Below are 20,732 nucleotides of genomic sequence, written 5' to 3'. Positions count from 1 at the left end.
TTGACGATTCATTTTTATTTATATACTTACATACATAGATAATAGATATGTACATAGTACATACATATCACTGGTGTTATTAACTTACACTTTGCACTATGTAGCAGTGTTACATATTATAGAGTTTGGTCTTTGTTCATCGAGAGAGGACTTTACTTTTAAATTGCTTACTCGGTCTAAAGTAGCGCCTCTTGACAAGAGTGATTCTGCGTTGAATTTCAAGGCTAATATTGTTGTTGGTGTTGATGCTGATTCCAAGATAGAAGAAATTATCTACAACTTTAAAGTTGTGACTGACAACAGCGACGAGCTAGCCAAGTAGCGAATGCGCTGACTGTTTGGTTGGTGAAAGGAGTTATTAGCTATTGTCCCACAATCGTCAGGCATGCTTTAGTCCCACCATACCTTGCAAAGAAGCTGCTACATGCACCTTGTCAGTTATTCGCTGCCGCATTTGAATAGCTTGGCCGGCAATCTATTGGCCCCTGCCGCTTTCTTGTTCTTCAGGCGGGTAATTGCTAATCGACCCTTATCGTAGTCGGGCAATGGAAAATCTATTCCATTGTCATCTATATGATAAATAGATGTTACATTTTCAACTACGGACAGACTATATGAACCAAAAATATTCAATACGGTAAACGCACAAAACATACTGTAACTTGATTATGTAAAATCAATACAATCGAACATACACAAGTGGCCACGCAAACCATGCCACTTAAAATTTTCAAGTTTTGTGCGTACTGGACAACATTCTATAATAGTACTTTTTGCGGTATTGAATATTTTTTTATTTAGAAAGAAGTTAATGACGTGTTATTTATCAAAAATATTAAACATTTCAAACACAACACAATCAGCTAAAGATAAAATCATTTGGAAGTTAAGAAACGTAAGAGACATCCGATGAAAAACTGATATTTTTAATTTAATTGAAACTTTACTCACTCAGTCACTTTATTACTTTAAAAACAATAAAATCTACCGATTTTGTACAAACACAGAAAAGCTAGTTTGTGTTTTATGTATTAAAAGTAATAAATTAAAAACTATAATTAGACCATATAATAAAGTTTACTTCAGCTTACTAATAACTAAGAAACAAAATTGAAGAAAATCACGAACGAACCAAAAAGACCTAAAAATATTTAAGAAATCAAAATGGCACATCAAGTGCTAATTGAGCCCGATAGGGCTGCACTCCTACCTACCACTCCTACCTACAGTGGTAAGCTTTGCGTGGCCACGAGTGTATAATTTGCTTAAGCGTTCATGGTATTCCTCCTTTCTGGGCCCAGAGATTATTTTCTGACCTTAAGGGAGCGCGTTTGTCATAAATTTAACGGTAATGAAATGCTATTATCGTGACGAACGCCCATTTTGAAACATAATAAAAGTCCTACTATGGAAATGGTGAGAAAAAGTTTGGATGATCACTTAATAAGTGTGCTGTGTTGTGTTTTAACTTTGTCGAGCTTTTTCTATTAAGATATATGTACTAACGTATAAATAAGAATTTCACATAAGCCTTGAAAAGGCCGAAATATTATTTATTTACTTGTTCTTATTAGTTTATTAGTTTTTGTTTAGTGTTTGACGTGTAGTGTGTTGTTATATAAAAATCATAACAGCACTGAAAATAACAAGTTTATCTAAGCACTAACCTTCTGATTAATCTATTGATGCAGCTGGACGTTATGTGGTACTCTCGTCATATGGAGACCTCTATATACGCTCGGTGCGCACAGAGGACAGCTTGGTGAAGTTCTCTTGCCTGGTCACAAACACACTGAATGGGGAAAAGCAGCGCAGTGATGCTATAATGTTGCAGGTGAAAGGTATGCAGTTACACGAATGAAATTTTGTGTCTAACCGACTAACAAAGTTAAATATATCTCCATACATATATATAATATTTAATATATATAATTTATATATTTATTCTATGGCTGACAAAATTGGCAGCTTCGGTCTAAATTACTTCGATCCAATAATATCAAACCCTTTCATTCCTATTTAAATGTTTGAGAACAATTTGCTATAATTTTAACTTGGAAGAGAGTTAAATATATTTTGAGCAATTTTTGTTGTGATTTGCAGAGCTAAGCAAAAATCTTGCACCTCGCACGACTCAGAAGCCAGTAATGGAAGTACATGTGGAACGTGGTAGTGATGTCCATTTGCCGTGCAACATCCAGGGAAATCCTTTTCCTATATTTACGTAAGTCAGCATAAAAGAGATTATTTGGATATTTGTTTAATTATTTGGTGTTGTAATGAACAGTTTTATGTCGTATTTAACGCTAAAAACGGACGCCGGAAATATGAAAATGAATTTTGGCATACATTTTTTTCTTGCTTTCTCATAAGAAATTGTTGAGATCCGCCCAATATAACATAACCTAAAGGTCTTTTTATACTCTTTTATGATAGCCCCAGTCAAGGGTATTTATTATAGCTTCGGTCCAGCCGAAGTCAACGTTTTGTCTTGTTTCTTTTAATTTTAGCTCATATAATTATCGATACATTATTATATTATTGTCAATTATTAACCTGAGCAACGAAACTATAAATATACTATATGAGAACAGTAGTCACTCATCGAACAATTCATCCATTTATTCCATATTGTTTGGCTTTCAGGTAATCGATTTCAATGAATTCTAACGCACTATGATGAAATAATAATTAATATATATGAATAATATAATATGTATTGCGATGAAAACGATTTTGAATCTATTCTATTCTCAAAATCATTATTGATTTTTAAGACTATTTTTAAGACTATTAAATACATATGTAGTATATCGACTGACGTAAGTTGTGTGGATTAGTATTATCTATTTTCAATTGAATTACAATGAATTTCTAATATCATTATTATATACACCTTATCTATTTATAAATAATAAGTAATTATTATACAAATATTTTTAAATCGAGTTTTCAGTAAAAACTATTAAAGCGATTTCAAAATTTTGGAAATTTGCTTTTTTTTAATATGTATTTCCTATGAAGAATGAATAATATTATATTTAGGATGTCTGCTGATTAAGCAATGGTGGCCGATTGGCCTGTATGTGTTTTATGGTAACGAATCTTTAGCTAGAGGCATTAATAGAATTTTATTTTCTCTCTAGTTACATAGTAAATGTTTTATGTCTAAATGTGGCCTTAAATGTGTATATTTACTCGTACTTCTTTAGGTGCTTTTAATACATACATACATATTTGAAATTCGTTCGCCAAAAAGAAATAATGAACTCGCCACCACCAAAGTGTCATTTGGGCAAAAGCAAGTAACGTTTAGTTTATTATATTTGCTAACCCGTCATAGCTTAGCTCGTAAGGGATCTGCACACGTACAGGTCATGAATGGGACTAATAAAATACCATAAAGACCCACATATTCTTACATGCATAATGGGAGGCAACTAGCTTAAGTTAATGATGATAGTATTCTCCGTTGAATAAAGGTTGCCCGTGCCGACAGTGCAGCTAGCCACATGGACTCAACTCACTTGTTTGCGGCAACGCTATTATTTTGTGGTCAGCAGCTTATTATTAATTATAAAAAAAATATTTGCTTACTTCGAAACCATTTTGGGCGCAGATTGATGGTGCCATAAAAGATTGTTTGCCTAGCAGTGTTTTGCTTATTGATATCAATTGGTTGTTCGGCTTAAATGTGGCCATGAAATTGTTCCTTCTACGGAAGAATTAAATTCAAATGTCAGTATATTTAAAACTCACATTCTTGCCTATATAGAGCAATAAATGAAATTTTTTTGTTTCAGCCAACATTTATTTGGAAGAAAGATGTCCGTCAAATAAAAATAAGTAAGGAACCTGGTTTTCGAGCGCAGCTGAATATTATAATACTCCAGCTACTTGAATGAATCCGAGTTGTGAAACTTATAAATATATATAATTCTTAATTAATTTCCTAAGGAAAACTCACTATTATCCGACAGGCATGGTATAAAACGTTTTAACTTCCATCTTGCAAACAGAGCAGTCAGGGAATTGGAAATAACCTCGTATCTTCATCCTGATCACTCAGATCTGTATAATATACATATATGTAGCCATATATAAGTATATGCATGTGTATATGGATAAACTTAACGAGTTACAAACAATCGATTCCTGAACATAATTTGTATACACTGCGCAACATATTCCACAATTTAATCTCAATTTCTTAACCTGAGGTAGAAGATTTGTGCAAAATCACCTATTTTTACCGCAAATGCTCGTTATTTAACCTTCACATACTTATGGATATGCGACATCCAACGAATTTGGAAATCAATAAATGCTGCTTAAGCTTAATCTGCAACAGATTTACTTTATGCAAAAGGTACGCCAGCAAAGCCAAAGTATTTTCCTATTCAACATTTTCAGCACGTGCGCAGCGCAACTGAATGTTAAGTCAATTGGGCTAAAGTGAAGACTCACACATCCACATACCAATAACTAGAAAATCATATGTTTCCTCACGTTACTTTACCGCAGTAGAGAACCCGAAAACAGTGGTGTGTGGTTGATATCATAAAAAGCGCATGTGTATGTTTGTTATACTCTTGCAACATGTTGTTACAGAGTATAATAGTTTTGTTCACCTAACCGTTGTTTGTATCACCTAAAAGGGTTATATATATTTAAATGATCAACAGAAATTCCGGACTAGATCCACGCCTATTCTCATATAACACAATTTTAAATTTTGTCTGAATCTTTCACTTCCGAGAACACAAACTGTGCACCAATGAATGTACAAGTATCCGGGTAAAACTTTGTGCAAGTACTATTTAGGAAGTGTACTAGCTTATGCCCAAAAATCAAGCCCCCAGGTACCGAATATATGCACCCAGGTTCCTGTTGCGAACTATTTATCGCAAATAGGTATGTCTGTAAATCCTTATCTCATAATAATATGTTCGTGCGTCAAAAATGGGTTGAATCGGATTAAGGGAATTATTAACCCTACCATATACCAAATATAAAAACATGCGAACTTCCGGCTAACTTTTTCTTGCGAATATAAGCCAATATGCAAATTACGTTAATTAAATCGAGTGAGCGTGGTTTCCTAGAACGGTGCGTCTTTGTGTCTAATATGAATAAAATCGGGTGAAAATTTGACCTATTCCTCATGTAACCAATATCAGGGTTTTCGATTATCCGTTTCCATTATTGCGGCGATGGTATGTAAGGTTAAGGTACCTCAGGTAAACTGTGAGAACAGCTTTTTCTGTTAATTATAACTGGTGATGGCAAAAATACATAATAGCGGTCCATAGTACCCCTATATCTCGTATGTTATTCATAACATAAATTTTCAAACTTTCGGTTGGATTTAAACTGCAAAAATCGGTCAATATACAAGTTTGTATAAGATATCTTAACAAAATTAACTGAACGTATAATATTGCACATAGTATAGTTCAATGATTTCTTTATTCTAAAAGACCCTAAACTCAATATATCGGTCAGTGTATGAGTTTATAAATTGCTTGAAAATATACACTTGAATATACCTGGGCAATGTCAAAAGTTAGAGAAATCAGCCCGTCCCTTTTTCTATTGCCCAATATAGCATATATAATGATTTGCGACTTTCCACCTGACTTTGCGACTTTTTAATGTAATAAAGTCGGCAAGTGGATATGAATGGAATTGGACTTGGTCTAAATTTCCTATTACTAATTAAAGAATTTTCATTCTCTGGTTGACGTTTCCCACTTGAACTCAATGTAATATAATTTAGACTTTGGTTGAGTTTAGCATAGTTCTCATTTAACGATAAAATCATCGTTAAATAATATTCGTTGGCGCGATTAAAACATATTAATGAAACTAAATAATATACATATAAATTCATAAGAATCCCAATTTGATTGCTATTCATTTACGATTTCACCAATAATTCGACCAATAATTAATGTTGAATTTTTTTGCAAAAACTAGTAATACAGGTATAATATTTTGACAACAACTTGTTCATAGGTCTATCATAGGTTTTCCTATAAGAGTGATATAATTTCTTAAAAAAAAAATAAACTAATTGTTGAAGAAATTTAATTTTTTTTTTATTTAGAGTGACATATTAAATGACCTCCACGACTTCTTTTGCAGGAACGAATGCGGTGAACCCAATTTTCGAGTACTTTTGTCACTAAATCAAGTTGTACGTCATGAATAGCACTTTCAATATAAATTTCTAAAGCTCGAATAGTCTGGTTTATTGCTAAAGGCCAATGATCCCACAAGTTGTTGTCTACTGGTGTTAAATCACAACTTCAACAATCGAATCTTTAAACCTTTCTCGCAATAGTTCTCATTTAAGGTTATAGCACGTAGCCCCGTCTTATTGGAACCAGATGTTGACCAGATAAACTTCTTCTAATTACGGCAATAAGAAGTTGGTTATAATCGATCTATACCACTCTCCACTAACAGTAACGGTGCCACCAGCTTCATTTCGAAAGAAGTGCGGACCCATAATTCCACTGGACCAAAATCCACACCAAACTGTCAATTTAGTGAGAACAATTTAATACGGATGCAAGTTCAAATCTTTTCTCAAAATCTGTTAGGTTGTGGTTTGAGACAGCGCCAATTCTTGATAACGTCTTGGAATCGGCAAATTGCGGTCTTCAGAAAATATAAATTGCCTGAATGGCAGCAATATTTTCATAACTTCGAGTAGTTCTTTGTCTTGTTGACACTTGGGCATTATGTAAGGAAAATGAACGCTCGACATTTTCAGAAATTCGACAAATAACGAGCACCATACGAGTATAATGGCAAAAGCCCACGAATAGTTGCGATGTGGAGCGATTTTAGACTCTTGCAAACAGTTGCTAAAGAGTATTATAGTTTTGTTCACCTAACGGTTGTACGTATCACATAAAACTAATCGAGATAGATATACGGTTATATATGTATGTATATATAAATTATCAGGATTACGAGAAAAGTTGAAATCCGATTGACTGTCTGTTTGTCCTTCCGTCCGTCCGACCGTCCGTGTAAGCTGTAATTTGAGTAAAAATGGAGATATCTTGATGAAACCTGGTGTGCAGGTTTCTTGGTACAAAAGAAGTAGTTCGAGTTCGTAGATGGGCGTAATGCCACGCCCACAAATCGCCATTAACCGAAAACCTATAAATTGCCATAACTAAGCACTAAATTAAGATATAAAACTCATATTTGACACAGGGGATCGCAGAAGTCAAGGGCACCTGTGGGAAAATTTTTTTGAAAAAGTGGGCGTGGCCCCGCCCTTAAACAAGTTTAATGCATATATCTCTTAAGCCATTTAAGCTAACAACCAAATTTGCTGTGTGCAAGTCTTATAAGAACTTCTACCGACGGGGTGTAAATTTATGAAATCGGAGGATCTTCTTATAATGGTACTGTTAAAAACTACTAAAAGCATGATAAAGTAATAACTAAATACGCCAGAAACATTAAATTTTACCACCGAGATGGGATGAGAGAGCGTTATTGAAGCTGTTAGGAAAATTGGACGATGGGCGTGGTACCGCCCACTTTTTGGTGAAATCTCATATCTCAGGTCGTGACCAATCGATTTCGTCAATATTTTGTACGTAGCATTTCTTTTGCATTCTTATATTACACTTTGAAAATCGATGAAATTGGACCACAACCACGCCTACTTCCCATATCGCACAATTTTAAGTTCGTTCAGTTTCCAGTACACAAATCATGAAGCAATTAATATAACGTGATAACTTTGCAAGAATAATATCTTAAGTGTATGCCACCTTATGACCAAACAATTTTTAAACCAAATAAAAACTGTTCAAGCCCTAGGTACCGAATGTTTAGACTCCGGTACATATAGTTGACTTTTGATCGAAAATGTAGGTCAATGTGTGATATATATAACTGAAATTAAGGGATAATCCTCCTCTTATAATGGTTTGTCTGTGTGTCAAAAATGGGTTGAATCGAAGCAATACTTCCCTTAGCCTTCATATACTTAATATACAGATTTTCGAACTTTCGGGTGACTTTGTATCGCATATATCGGCCAATATTTGAATTATACCAATGAAAATGATATAGTGTGTTTTATTCAGAACAGTTTATTTTTGTGCCTAAAAGAGATAACTTTGAGCGAAAACTTGGCATAGCCCATATATAACTAATATCTGGATTTTCGAACATCCTGCTGACTTTACTCTATGTGATTGGTTTTACTCCTTCAAGTATTTCCCTGGCTTTGATTTTTGCAAATTGCAAGAGTATAAAATTGTCGGTTGCACTCGAACTTAGCCTTTCCTCACTTCCCATATAACGATTATGTTGAAAAATGTAATAACTCGCTAAATAATTATGTCAGAAAAATAAAACTTTGTAGCCTTAAATTACACTTAAAATTTAAAAATAAGCGCTGAAAAAAAGTGAAATCGTATATCTGAGGAGCACTTAACTAATTTCAACGAAATGGTGCTTTACAATATTTTGACTTTCTTATATAATGTTGAATAAATTGACGAAATCGCTCTACAGCTATGCCTGATTCACAATTTGCCGCCAATATCACAACTTTAAATTTCTTATGATTCATTTACTTTACAGTTTATAAATCGGGAGCTAATGACATTATCGAAATTAAACTTTGCACAATAAAATTGTATTTAAGTTATTACATCTATCGTTTGAAAGTTGCCGAAATCGGATCATAAAAAAATAGTATTTTGTGATGCCATAAATCGTAAACATCAGTTCAATACTTCTTCTAGCTCCGATCTACTTAATAGAAATATAGTATTTTCGAACTTCCAGTTGACTTTATACGGTATATACCGATCCACATGTGAAGTATCTTAAAGAGCGTCGCTTATAAGAAAGTGTTCTTGCGCCTAAAATGGATGAAATCAAGGTAATAAAAACCCTAGGCGCTAAGTAAATAATAAACAATTTCAATTAAAAAATGTATATAATGTACGTATAGTATAAACTACAGTTTACTCGGGAAAATTGAATATTTCGGAAACAAAGCAAATTGTATTGTTGAAACTAAGTGAGCCTGTGACTTATGTATAATTGATTATAATTCATTCATTTTCTTCGAATATACATACATGTTGAATAATTGTGGAAAGTTTTGTATTATAAAATTATGACAATAACTGTAAGTATCTCCTCGGCTTGGTACCTTGCAAATAGCATTAGTATAAAATATTAGTTGCAGCCGAACTTTGCCCTTCATTATTGCTTTGATACTTATAAGGCATTGTGGACCTCCTAATCCGTGGGAATGTATTTATTAGTTTTTCTATTTTCCTCAAATTATGGTAAGAAGCAAATCGTTAAATAATAACTATACAACGCACACACACGGCGCAGCTTTTCTAGATACCTATGTATATACATATGTGCACGTACTTCTCTTTATTGGCTTAGACACCGCTTACGCGATTATAGTAGAGTTAACAACAGCGCGCCAGTCGTTTCTTCTTTTCGCTACGTGGCGCCAATTGGATATAACAAGCGAAGCCAGGTCCTTCTCCACTTGGTCCTTCCAACGGAGTGGAGGTCTTACTCTTCCTCTGCTTCCCCGGCGGGTACTGCGTCGAATACTTTCAGAGCTGGAGTGTTATCGTCCATTCGGACAACATGACCTAGCCAGCGTGGCCGCTGTCTTTTAATTCGCTGAACAATGTCAATGGCGTCATATATCTCATACAGCTCATCGTTCCATCGAATACGATATTCGCCGTGGCCAATGCGCAAAGGACCCTAAATCTTTCGCAGAATTTTCTCTCGAAAACTCGTAAGGTCGACATAAGTTGTTGTCATTGTCCATGCCTCTGCACCATTTAGCAGGACGGGAATAATGAGTGACGACTGTTTGTCTGATGACAGGAGATATTTCGTCTTGCCCTCGTTCATTGCCAGACCCTTATGCTTTGCTTCCTTGCCCAGTCTGGAGAAAGCAGAACTAACGGCGCTGGTGTTGAGGCCACTTATATCAATATCATCGGCGTACGCCAGCAGTTGTAATTTCTTATAAAGGACTGTACCTTCCAAGAATTGGTGCATGGTGAATATCTTCTCTGATCGGTTGTCGATCTTCCAGTTCTAAAGTCACACTGGTAAGATCCAATCAGTTTGTTGACGGTGTGCTTTAATCTTTCACACAATACGCTCAATAGATCCTTATACGCCAAGTTTGGGAGACTTGTGCCACGGTAGTTGGCGCAAATTGTGGGGTGTCCTTTTTTGTGGATTGTGCAGAGCACACTTAAATTCTAATCATTGGACATGCTTTCTTCCGACTATATTTTACAAAGACGCTGATGCATGATCCTTTTCAGTTCTTCGCCGCCGTGTTTGAATAGCTCGGCCATAAATTCATCGGCCCCCGCCGCTTTATTATTCTTCAGACGGGTAATTGTTATTCGAACTTCTTCATGGTCGGGCAATGGAGCGTCTGCTCCATCGTCATCGATTGGGAAATCGAGTTCACCTTCTCCTGGCGTTGTACGTTCACTGCCATTCAGCAAGCGGGAGAACTATTCCCTCCATAATTTTAGTATGCTCTAGGCATCGGTCGCTAGATCACCTTTGGGGGTTCTACAAGAGTATGCTCGTGGCTTGAAACCTTCTGTTAGTCGCCGCATTTTTTCGTAAATTTTTCGAGCATTACCTCTGTCGGCCAGCTTGTCAAACTCTTTATACTCATTCATTTCGGCCTCTTTCTTTTTCTGTCTGCAAATGCGTCTCGTTGCCCTTTTCAACTCTCGGTATCTATCGCATTCTGCACGTGTTGTGGTCGATCGTAACGTTGCGAAGTGGGCAGTCTGTTTTCTCTCCGCCGCGACACGACGCTCCTCAAAGTACCAGCTGTTCTTTTGCATTTTCCGGAAACCAATTGTTTCGGTTGCAGCTGTACGTAAGGAATTTGAAATGCCGTTCCACAGATCCCTTATTCCCGAGTTGTCGATGAGTGCTCTCAGAGGGCAGGAGTGCAAGTCGAGTAGAAAATGGTTCTGTTGTCTGTTGTAATTGCAGCTTCTCGACGTCGAACCTTCCTTGTGTTTGTTGACGTGCGTTTCTTGCTGCACAGAGGCAGATGCGAATCTTTGCTGCAACAAGATAGTGGTCCGAGTCAATGTTAGTACCTCGGAGCGTACGCACATCTAAAACACTGGAGACGTTTCTTCCGTCTATGACAACATGATCGATCCGGTTGATGGTTTTCCTCTAGCACTACAGATAACCATATTTCGGGCCCTGGCGAAGTCGATCAGCCTCAACCCATTTGGGGATGTTTCATCATGGAGGCTGAATTTACCAACCGTAGTGCCAAAAATACCTTGTTTGTCCATCCTGGCGTTAAAGTCGCCAAGCGAGATTTTGATATTGTTGCGGTCCAACCAATTTTGATATAAGTGCGCTCCAAGCGCTCATAGAAGGCATCTTTGGTCACATCGGTTTGATGCGTATTGTGGCTAGATGTTCATACACCTGAGTGGATGACAGTACTCGGCGACGTAGTCTCTCTACTACCACGAATCCAACACCAAACTTGCGCTCCTTTATATGGCCACTGTAGTAAATGTCACAAGGACCTATTCGTCTCTGTCCTTGTTTCGTACATCGAATTTGGTGGACTGCGGTGATGTCAGCCTTTATTTTCACGAGGACATCAACCAGCTGGGCAGCGGCACCTTCCCAATTAAGCGACCGGACATTCCAGGTGCATGCCCTCAAACCGTAATCCTTAATTTGTTTGCCATGGTCGTCATTAAAAGGAATGTTTCTCACCCGAGGCTGATTGTTATGTTTCATTGGATGCATTTTTTACAATGCGGGTCCCAAACCCAGCGCAGAACCCTGCGGAGGGGATGTTTCGTCTTTTCACTTTAGTTCGCCTTCAAACGAATGTTCTTAGGCTACCCAGAGGATACTTGGTCAAAGACCGACTACTACACATGACACCAAGCTTCTAGGTACCGAATATTTATACCCCGGTACCTGAAGTTGACTTTGGATCGAGAATGTCGGTCACTGTGTGATATATATAACTGAATTTAAGGGATAATACTTCTCTTATAATGGTATGTCTGTGTGTCAAAAATGGGTTGAATCGGACCAATACCTCCCTTAGCCTCCACATGCTTAATATAAAGATTTTTGAATGACTTTTTACTGCAACCCTAAGTTTTAAAAATAGGAGAATATAATACAATTGTATTTTCATTTGTTATTTGAACCATTCATAATAGTAAATTATGCAAAACAAAACTTGGTATAATAACATTGAAGATAGCGGCTATACCACCTTAATGATGTATTCGCACACTCTCTTGCACGAACTCGATAAATTTGTTGTTGCTTTTACATGGATTTTTTTTGTCAAGAGAACAGAAGCGAGTAAAGAAACAACGACTTGAAGAGCTATTAGTAGTTGTTGTGGGGTTAAAGGTAGTCTTTACACGACTTTTTTGGCAATACGATATGCTATTGACTGAAAAAATACTTTTTGAGTTTCAACTAGATACTTTACATTTTAACCGATATATACGGTATAAAGTCAAGTGCGAAAGTTTGTATATCGGTAGGGAAGTATTGACCTTTGATTTTATCTACATATTTTTGATACAAGGACACATTTTTATAATACAGATTAATTTACATATATTGGGTAGTCGACAAAGTCTTTTCGTATTTCCAATAAACTTTTAACATATGTTTATTTATATTTATACTAATAAATAGATAAACAAATATGTACCATTTTGGTCGACTACTTTTGGCCATTTTTCCGATAGCGACATTATTCCATCAGTGTAAAACTTTCATCAGTGTTAATCGAAATTTCCAGAACGGAAGCGAGCGAACCATTGTTGTGCTACACGAACTGATACAGCATCGTCTCAGTACACTTCACAAATTTCATCGGTGGCTTGCGTGGCACATACAAAAATTTCAAAATATACCGAATTTCTTCATTACTTTCACTCATTTTTGAACAGCTGTAACTTTTTTCAACTTTCCTAAATTTAATTTTTTTTTTGGTTAAATGAAGCTTTAAATCTCCCCTTTCCAACACTAGAAGGCGTGACACAATGCGATTGGTAGCACTGGAGATATACGACTGCGACATCATCTATTGGCAAATTACGAAAAGTCTTTCTCGACTACCCAATATTTTCGGTAAAAAATCTTCTGTATCTAGGGACTTGAAAATTATGGTCCGATTTCTCCAATCTGCAGAAGTGCTTTGAGAAATTTAAAATTTTGATATACGCAAAGGAGGCATTAAACTTATAAGGAGTGAGTCTGATTGGTTAGAATCGTTTTTTTTGAAGATTACAATAATGTATAGCTCTAAATAACTTTTAAGTCAATAATTAATTTTATAGAAATGAAATTTGTGAAGAACATGATAACGAGGAGGCTCTTTTTCTTCAAGGTTCGTTAAGTGTTTTTTTTTAGATAACGGTTAATATACAACACTTAGGACCGATTTTTTAATGTGTGGTTAGCAGCCATCTATCAGTTCAATTCTGGTTGATGTAAGCTCTTTTTTTCGGCAAGGTTAACCAGAGCTTAACTGACAAAGGACCACTAACGAGACATTAAGAATACGGCCTTTAGAAATACCTTAGATGTACATTCTTCAAAAGAAAAGACTGAACACGCTTAAGCAGAACGAAGCCAATATGCAAATTTCTATATTATTTCAGGCATTCGAAAAGGCATATTCGAAAACATTTAACATTTAATTTACATAATGATGTACAATAGTTTACATGCAGATATATTGCGAGTTGTAAATTTTTTATAATAAATCACTATAAAAATGGCAATGATATAAACCACTCTTCCACACACAAACTGAGTAAGGTAAGGTGACAACAAAATAAAATAAGTAAGGCAAAACCAAGTTCGGATGTAACCGAACATTTTATCACATACTCGAATATTATTTCGTATATTTTCAAATAAATTAATATTTTTGGAGATATGCACATTAACCTATTAGGAGATGGGGCTCCCCACTTTTTTAACCGCAGATGCCCTCTTTAATGCGATTCGTTGCACCTAATTACAGCTTTGTATCTCATTGCGAAGTTTAGTTATGGCACTTTAAGGTTTTCGATTAATGGCGTTTTATAGGTCTAACAAAGAGCTCAACTGCTAACCACATATCTTTACCACTTTGCATCAAAATATTTGTTTTAAGTGGTACAAACAACGGTTAGGTGAACAAAACTATTATTCTTTGTAGCAACATGTTGCGAGAGTATAAAGAGGAAGAGGAAACATACAAATAAATGCATATTAACTCGGCTAAACGAATTGCTCACGGGAGATAGACTGCCAGTGGCAGTGAAAACAGATAACGTGTGCATGTGGGTATTTTTGTACGCATCCGTCTGAGGAGCAACTGTTCGGCTGACAATGAGGCAAATAATTCATTGTCATGGTTGCAGTCGTGCAGACACCACAGCACATACACCTGGTTTTTTATATTCGTATGCAGGGGCGCACACAGGTGCTGCACGCACGCTCAGGGTAATATGGATATTTGCCAAGTTACTTTCTGCAGTTTTCTACTTTTCCATACACACGCACGCAAGCACAGCCCGTAAAATTATATTTTGAAGCAATCATTCGAAGGTCATTTTTTACTCTTATTTCGTTCTTTTACTTACTTCTATGGCACTTTACTAACGTCTGGTACTTTTGTGATTTTCTACTTGCAGATGGTATCGTGTTTCGGATTCATCAGCATTGTACCCAATTCCATCTTCGCAGCGTGTGATACTGTCACGCACGCTGTTGCTTATCAAAAATGCTGACGAACGGGATGCCGGCAAATGGGTAAGTGAGCGCTGCAAAGCGCCTTCAACTTAAGAAATGGGGCTCCTCTACACCGAGCTAGAGAAAATGAGTTATGGGAGCATAAAAGCGAGAACTTTTGAAAACAACTCAATTGATGTGGAAGTCGAGAGTCTCTCAAACGTGTACCTTACAGTGGGTCTCAAACGACGCACCAACACTTTGCAGTGGAAATCGAGTTAGGAATCTCATTAACGCCAACTTGTGGAAAACTGTGTAATTTGCTACGGAAATTGTCAATTTAAAGTGGCATGTTGCCATTCAACGCGAGAGCTTATTTTACAACATTTTCTATGTTTTCCTACCCATATATGGAAACAACTCTCTTTACTTTCATTTTTTGCGTCTTTTTTTTGTCTAGGTGTGCCAGGCAGCGAATCAGTTCGGCGAGCAGCGCATCGAAATCCGTCTGCTGGTTAACTCATATGTGTCGGTGCATATTCTGCCGCAAGTGCAAATTGTCAATTCGGGCGGAATGGCAATTTTCAACTGTTCGACCACGGGTTCAGCGATCGATGGCGTCGAGTGGTTGCACAATGGAATACCTCTACAGGGCAACAATGCGCTTAGCACGGGAAGAGAGAAGTAAGTGAATGTTTGAAATGCGAATTAAAGCTTAGATAAATGCGAGAACATTTGTACGTACATACATACATATATCCTGTTTCCATATCTGAGAGCACCGGCTGCATGCCTACGAATCGGTAGTTCGACAGCTTAAATTCAGGTCGATGTGGGTAGTTGGTTCAGTCAAATACAGCTTATTAATTGGTGTTAAAACTATAATATCTAATATCCAATTAGCAAACCAACTGAAATTGTTTAATGTAATCTTAAATCTAAATACGTAAATATGTAACTATGTATTGGGTAATCGAAAAAGTCTTATCGTATTTAGTCAATAGATATCGTTGCAGTCGTATATCTCCAGTGCTTCCAATTACGTTGTGTCATACCATATATTGCTGGAAGGGTGAGATTTCGGGGAAGTTGAAAAAAAGTTACAGCTAAATATTCAAAAACGAGTGAAAATAATGATGAAATTCGTTATATTTTGAATTTTTTGTATATGCCACGCAAGCCACCAATGAAATTTGTGAAATTTACGGAGACGATGCTGTACGGATATCAGTTCGTGTAGCACAACAATGGTTCGCTCGCTTCCGTTGTGGAAATTTCGAAATTTCGATTAGCACTGATGAAAGTTTTACACTGATGGAATAATGTCTCTAGTGAAAAATGGCAAAAAGTGGTCAATCGAAATGGTACATTTATTAGTATAAATATAAAATAATAAGTTGATGTTTGATCAGAAATATTTTCGACTACCCAATATGTATGCTTATAACTACTAGAACCAGTTTAGGGTTTTTACATGATTTCCAGCACTTCAACAATTTTTCACACAAATTTTAGAAATATTTCCTCAAAACTCACATCGAAAGTTTGCTGCAGTTATCGAGTGGTTTGTGTGTAACAAACTGCACTAGCTGCAATAATAACACGTGAATATGAGAGAATTTGTAGAGCTATGGATTGCAGCTTTTTGTTTTGTTCGTCGGGATTTCGGTATATCGAAAAATAACATTGTCCCTTAATAGACACAATCCGAATATAAAATAAATAGGGAAGCGGAAAAAGCGGTCGGAACCGAATTTTAAATGTTATTGCCAATTAATAAATGCAAGTCGTGTATAGTATTTCCAGAAACAATTTTTATGCTGTATGTATGTAGACTGACGCTTGAAAACGTAGATTCTTATTTTCAGGGTGGGGACTGGAAGTCGGTGTTAGTATATTTATAGAGGCCGGTTATTACATATCAAGCGTGGCGTAAGTGTTTAATTCTGGTTCAATTTCTTTTCGATTGAACGTACTTGAACTCAATCAGTAAATCATTCCAAATATGAAAATCAACTATTCGTTGAATTGAATTTTTTCAAAAATATATGCATATCTTTAAAAAGTTAGGAATGGAATAGTCCTCCTATTTGAGTCTTAAGCTGCAGTGTCTACAGAAACACACTTGGATCACTTTAGGCCTAAGTACAGGCATGTTCATATACAACCTTACTCCCTAGTAGGATAATCTATTATCGAAGATGCAACAAACAACTGTTGGATGAAGAAAACATGAAAACCCTTAAGCAACATGTTTGCGTGCATTAAAACCAGAATATTCACTAATTGGTCGGTTCGTTTGTTTGCGGTCATGAATTTGATTTGCATGGCTGTGAGACAGAAGTGCTACTATTCCACAAGCCAAACAAACGGAATGAAATAAAATAAAATTGCTAATAGCTGAATTGAAAGGAACTACAGTGATGCGCATGCTAATAAACGTCTGTTGAGGCATAACAACGGATTTGAAAATATGCAATTATTTATATAGAAGAAAAAATAAATAAAGTGAAGTTTGTTACAGCGTTAGTGAGGCGTAAGCATAAGCAATTCAATAGGTTTGTCAATGTGTTTTGTTAGCAGCCGATTGAGTAAGTTACAAAAATCAAAACTTTAACTACACAGTGCGATGGACTGCGCAGGTACGCAGCATATATTTCGGCAAAAATGACCACGCCACTTTTACCGCTACAGGAATACTAAATGCTAAACTGCAATTAGAGGAATTTAATCATGCCACTAGTGTACTACTACGACTATCCGTCACTGCTGGTTTCTCGCTCTGCCGCTATCAACAATAAAGTATTGATCTGAAGTTACCTTGTAATTTTGTAAGCGATAAATTAGAGCGGTTTTGTTAACTCTACAAGCAATCGAAATGTAATTTTCGTAAATTTGCACTTTTATTACACTACAATTGATCATTAAATATCATTAAAGTTCTCCAGTCATTTCTCTATATCATAAATTGAAACAAATTTGAAAGGCCAAGTGGAGGCAAGCTCTTCTTGTTTTAATCTTTCGAATGTAAATAAAAGTCTCCCTCTGGCAGGGTAGATCCTGTATTTTTAATCATTAGACTATATTTACCTTTCATTGGATGTACTTTTAGTGCATTTACGTGTACCCTACATAAAAATATGGATAATGAGAGACCTACAGAAAGTTCTATTTGAAGTGATTAAGGGTAATTAATATTGGTTGATTGGTAACAAACACTCTAATACATGTACTTGCGAGTATGTTCTTACTTGGATACACCAAAGCTATAATACCCTAATACCATTCAAAGGTGCAATTTTTGTAACTTTAAAGGCATAAAAAGATCTTTGTCGATCGGACAATTTAAATGGCTTATTTTTGTGTCAAAATATTTCTGAATTTGCTTTTATGTAAAATGGAAAAAATCGACTCAATATAAATACACAAAAATTTTACATATACATAAATAAAAACTGGTCATCCTTTTATTCTTAGAATAGACATTTAAAAATAGACTTCAAATGTTTAAAAATTACCAATTTCATTTTCCTCTCATGTTCCGTAGAAGTTTCGCTTAATAACCTCCAAATATAGTCTCCCATCTTGCTTTCAGTTTACGGGCCTTGGTGAAGTCTCTTAAATTCCATTGTGTCTAGATGGAAGCAGTCTCCTTTTGTTCTTGTTCTTTCAAATAAGTTCCTACATATATTATGTTTAAATTTATCAATGTATGTATATGAGAATGTAACATGGGCATTTATAGAGACATGTTATGTACATCATATGAGTGATCGGCTCGCCATAATTGTCAGCTCTACGACAATTGCCCTTATACTATATTTCGGGATTAGAGAGCGAAATCACTCTGATTGAGGCATCTCTAAAACAGTCTTTCTGAACGCATCAACTACTTTATAGGATCTCCGACGTCTCCTGCTTGAGGAGAAAATTAATATATCCTGTTCAAGGAATAAAAATTATTTTAAATGTAAGCATTGTTTTCAATATTTTAACATAAACATAGTATTGATTTTGGATTCAGAAAATAAGCTCCTTAACCTCTGTAAAGGAAATAATGTACGAGTATAGGCTCCATTGAATTTTTGAATTCAACATATTCAGGGGTGTTGTGGAATCCAAGACAGAATTGCTTAGCTGTCAGAATTGCAAACCAATTCTGATTATCAATGGTGTCACAGAATCTGATTGGACTGTCGTCTTTTCGAACATACGCAAAACCAATATTCGAACCAGCTGTTTACTAATGTGACAAAACTTGCAAATGAATACATTTGGAGGCAATCCTATTAAAGTTCCGAATTAAAGAAAGATTTTAAGAGATAACATTTATAGATGGGAATTAGAAATATTGATGAAGCTAGAAGGGAAATAAAGACCGAGCGATATATGAGCGCTTGGGCAGAAAGCGAAAACTTTGACTCGGTTTTTCATTTTTACGATTTTTCTTAATTGGCGGGCAGGATTGAAAAAAACTAAACGTATGGAATTGGGGCAAAATTTATTATCTTTGGCATTAAATTATCTTCTATTTAAACTAAAAAAATTAACAAAATTTAAGTTTGGACATATATTTAAGCAACATAAAGTAAAATTTTTTTGGTCAAAAACCACTTTTTAAAAAAATTTAGAATTTTATTTTTAGAAATTTTCCTAGTTTAACTTGAACATAAGTTATTGACAAATATGAATCTCTTTAAATTTTTTGTTTCCAACTTAAATTGCGGCCTGCATACTTTCCGCCGTCCGACAAATGCACACGCGAGATGCATCGGGCAATTGCTTCCCTAAGGCAGAATATCAAAGAATTCGTATCCAAAAAAATTTCGGGTAATGCTTAAATATAGAACTATAAACCCTAAAAATTTCGCTTTAATCAATTATTTCTTTCCCTCCCAAAAAAAAAAGAACATCAAGCCTCTAAAGCGGCTCCCCCTTAAATATCCGCATTTTTCCAAAACTCAATAATTAAAACATTTCATACTTTATTCATATGTTTTCTTCCATAGAAATAAAGATAAATCACTTACATTTCAAATCAGTGTGCGACTATCTTCTTGCTTTGTTTCTGACAGCAAAACCGATAAAATTGGTTTCCGTGACACCCAAAACCGATACGAATTCTGTTTCGAATATCAAACCAATAATGTCTGAATTCATGACACCTACTGCTTTTTTGATCGGTTTCAATTCTGATTCCGACAACTATCAGATTCCACAACACCCCTGATTATCTTGAATATTGTTATTCGCAGTGACCCATTGCCAATATTCGCTTTTAGTTACGTATATGTACATATGAAACGGCTTCCATTTATTTACAAGCTCAACAGATATCGGCATTTTGCCAAGTTGGCAAATAAAACGTGGGAAACATGCATGCTGATATGGAAACTCTGCACCTCTTTGTGATTATGCTAATCAAATAAATAATAATTTCCGAACTATTGGTTTGGCGACTTTTACTAGAATGAAGTTGGGAGAAAGAACAAGAGTTTTCTTTTAAAGGGTGTAGTGAAAATGTTTAATAAATTTAAACCAATTTCTGGTTCCTTTCAGGGAGTACTTATGTTTCAGTAGTACTACTTGCATATTTCAATAAAAGAAAAAGCTAGCAAATGCTTTGGAACAAAAAGGAACAAAGAGCAAATAAAAAATGTTGTTAACTTAAAAGAAAATTCGCGGAGGCATACAAATTAATAAAAATAAGTTAATGGTGATGATTGTATGAGTCGTTTTCAAGTTCTACGTGGTTTACACGATTTGGTCCTAGAAGAATAATGCTATTTTATATCACTGGAAAAACAACGATACGCTGAAATGATGTCTCTCCTTGTGAAAGATTTCTAGAATATCAAAGGCTTTAAAATTTTCGGTTTTTTTATCGCTTTTATCGGTTTTAGATCGCTTGTTTTATTCATTATCAGTCT

The 20,732-nt window shown here is 35.6% G+C and overlaps 1 protein-coding gene across 6 annotated transcripts in view; it reads left to right on the top strand.

Moving 5' to 3' along the window:
* Positions 1 to 20,732, top strand: part of LOC126757388 (cell adhesion molecule Dscam2) — a 167,383-nt gene that overhangs the window by 78,638 nt on the left and 68,013 nt on the right. For all 6 annotated transcript variants that reach the window (XM_050471273.1, XM_050471283.1, XM_050471263.1 and 3 more), the window contains exons 6-9: positions 1,692 to 1,841; positions 2,104 to 2,224; positions 14,766 to 14,883; positions 15,263 to 15,486. In XM_050471273.1, the coding sequence (XP_050327230.1) occupies positions 1,692 to 1,841; positions 2,104 to 2,224; positions 14,766 to 14,883; positions 15,263 to 15,486 (613 nt within the window). The remainder of the gene's footprint in view (positions 1 to 1,691; positions 1,842 to 2,103; positions 2,225 to 14,765; positions 14,884 to 15,262; positions 15,487 to 20,732) is intronic.

Source organism: Bactrocera neohumeralis, chromosome 2 (assembly GCF_024586455.1).
Source record: "Bactrocera neohumeralis isolate Rockhampton chromosome 2, APGP_CSIRO_Bneo_wtdbg2-racon-allhic-juicebox.fasta_v2, whole genome shotgun sequence".
Lineage (NCBI taxonomy): Eukaryota > Metazoa > Arthropoda > Insecta > Diptera > Tephritidae > Bactrocera > Bactrocera neohumeralis.
Note: the sequence above shows the minus strand (reverse complement) of the source record. Positions and strands in the feature narration are given on the sequence as shown.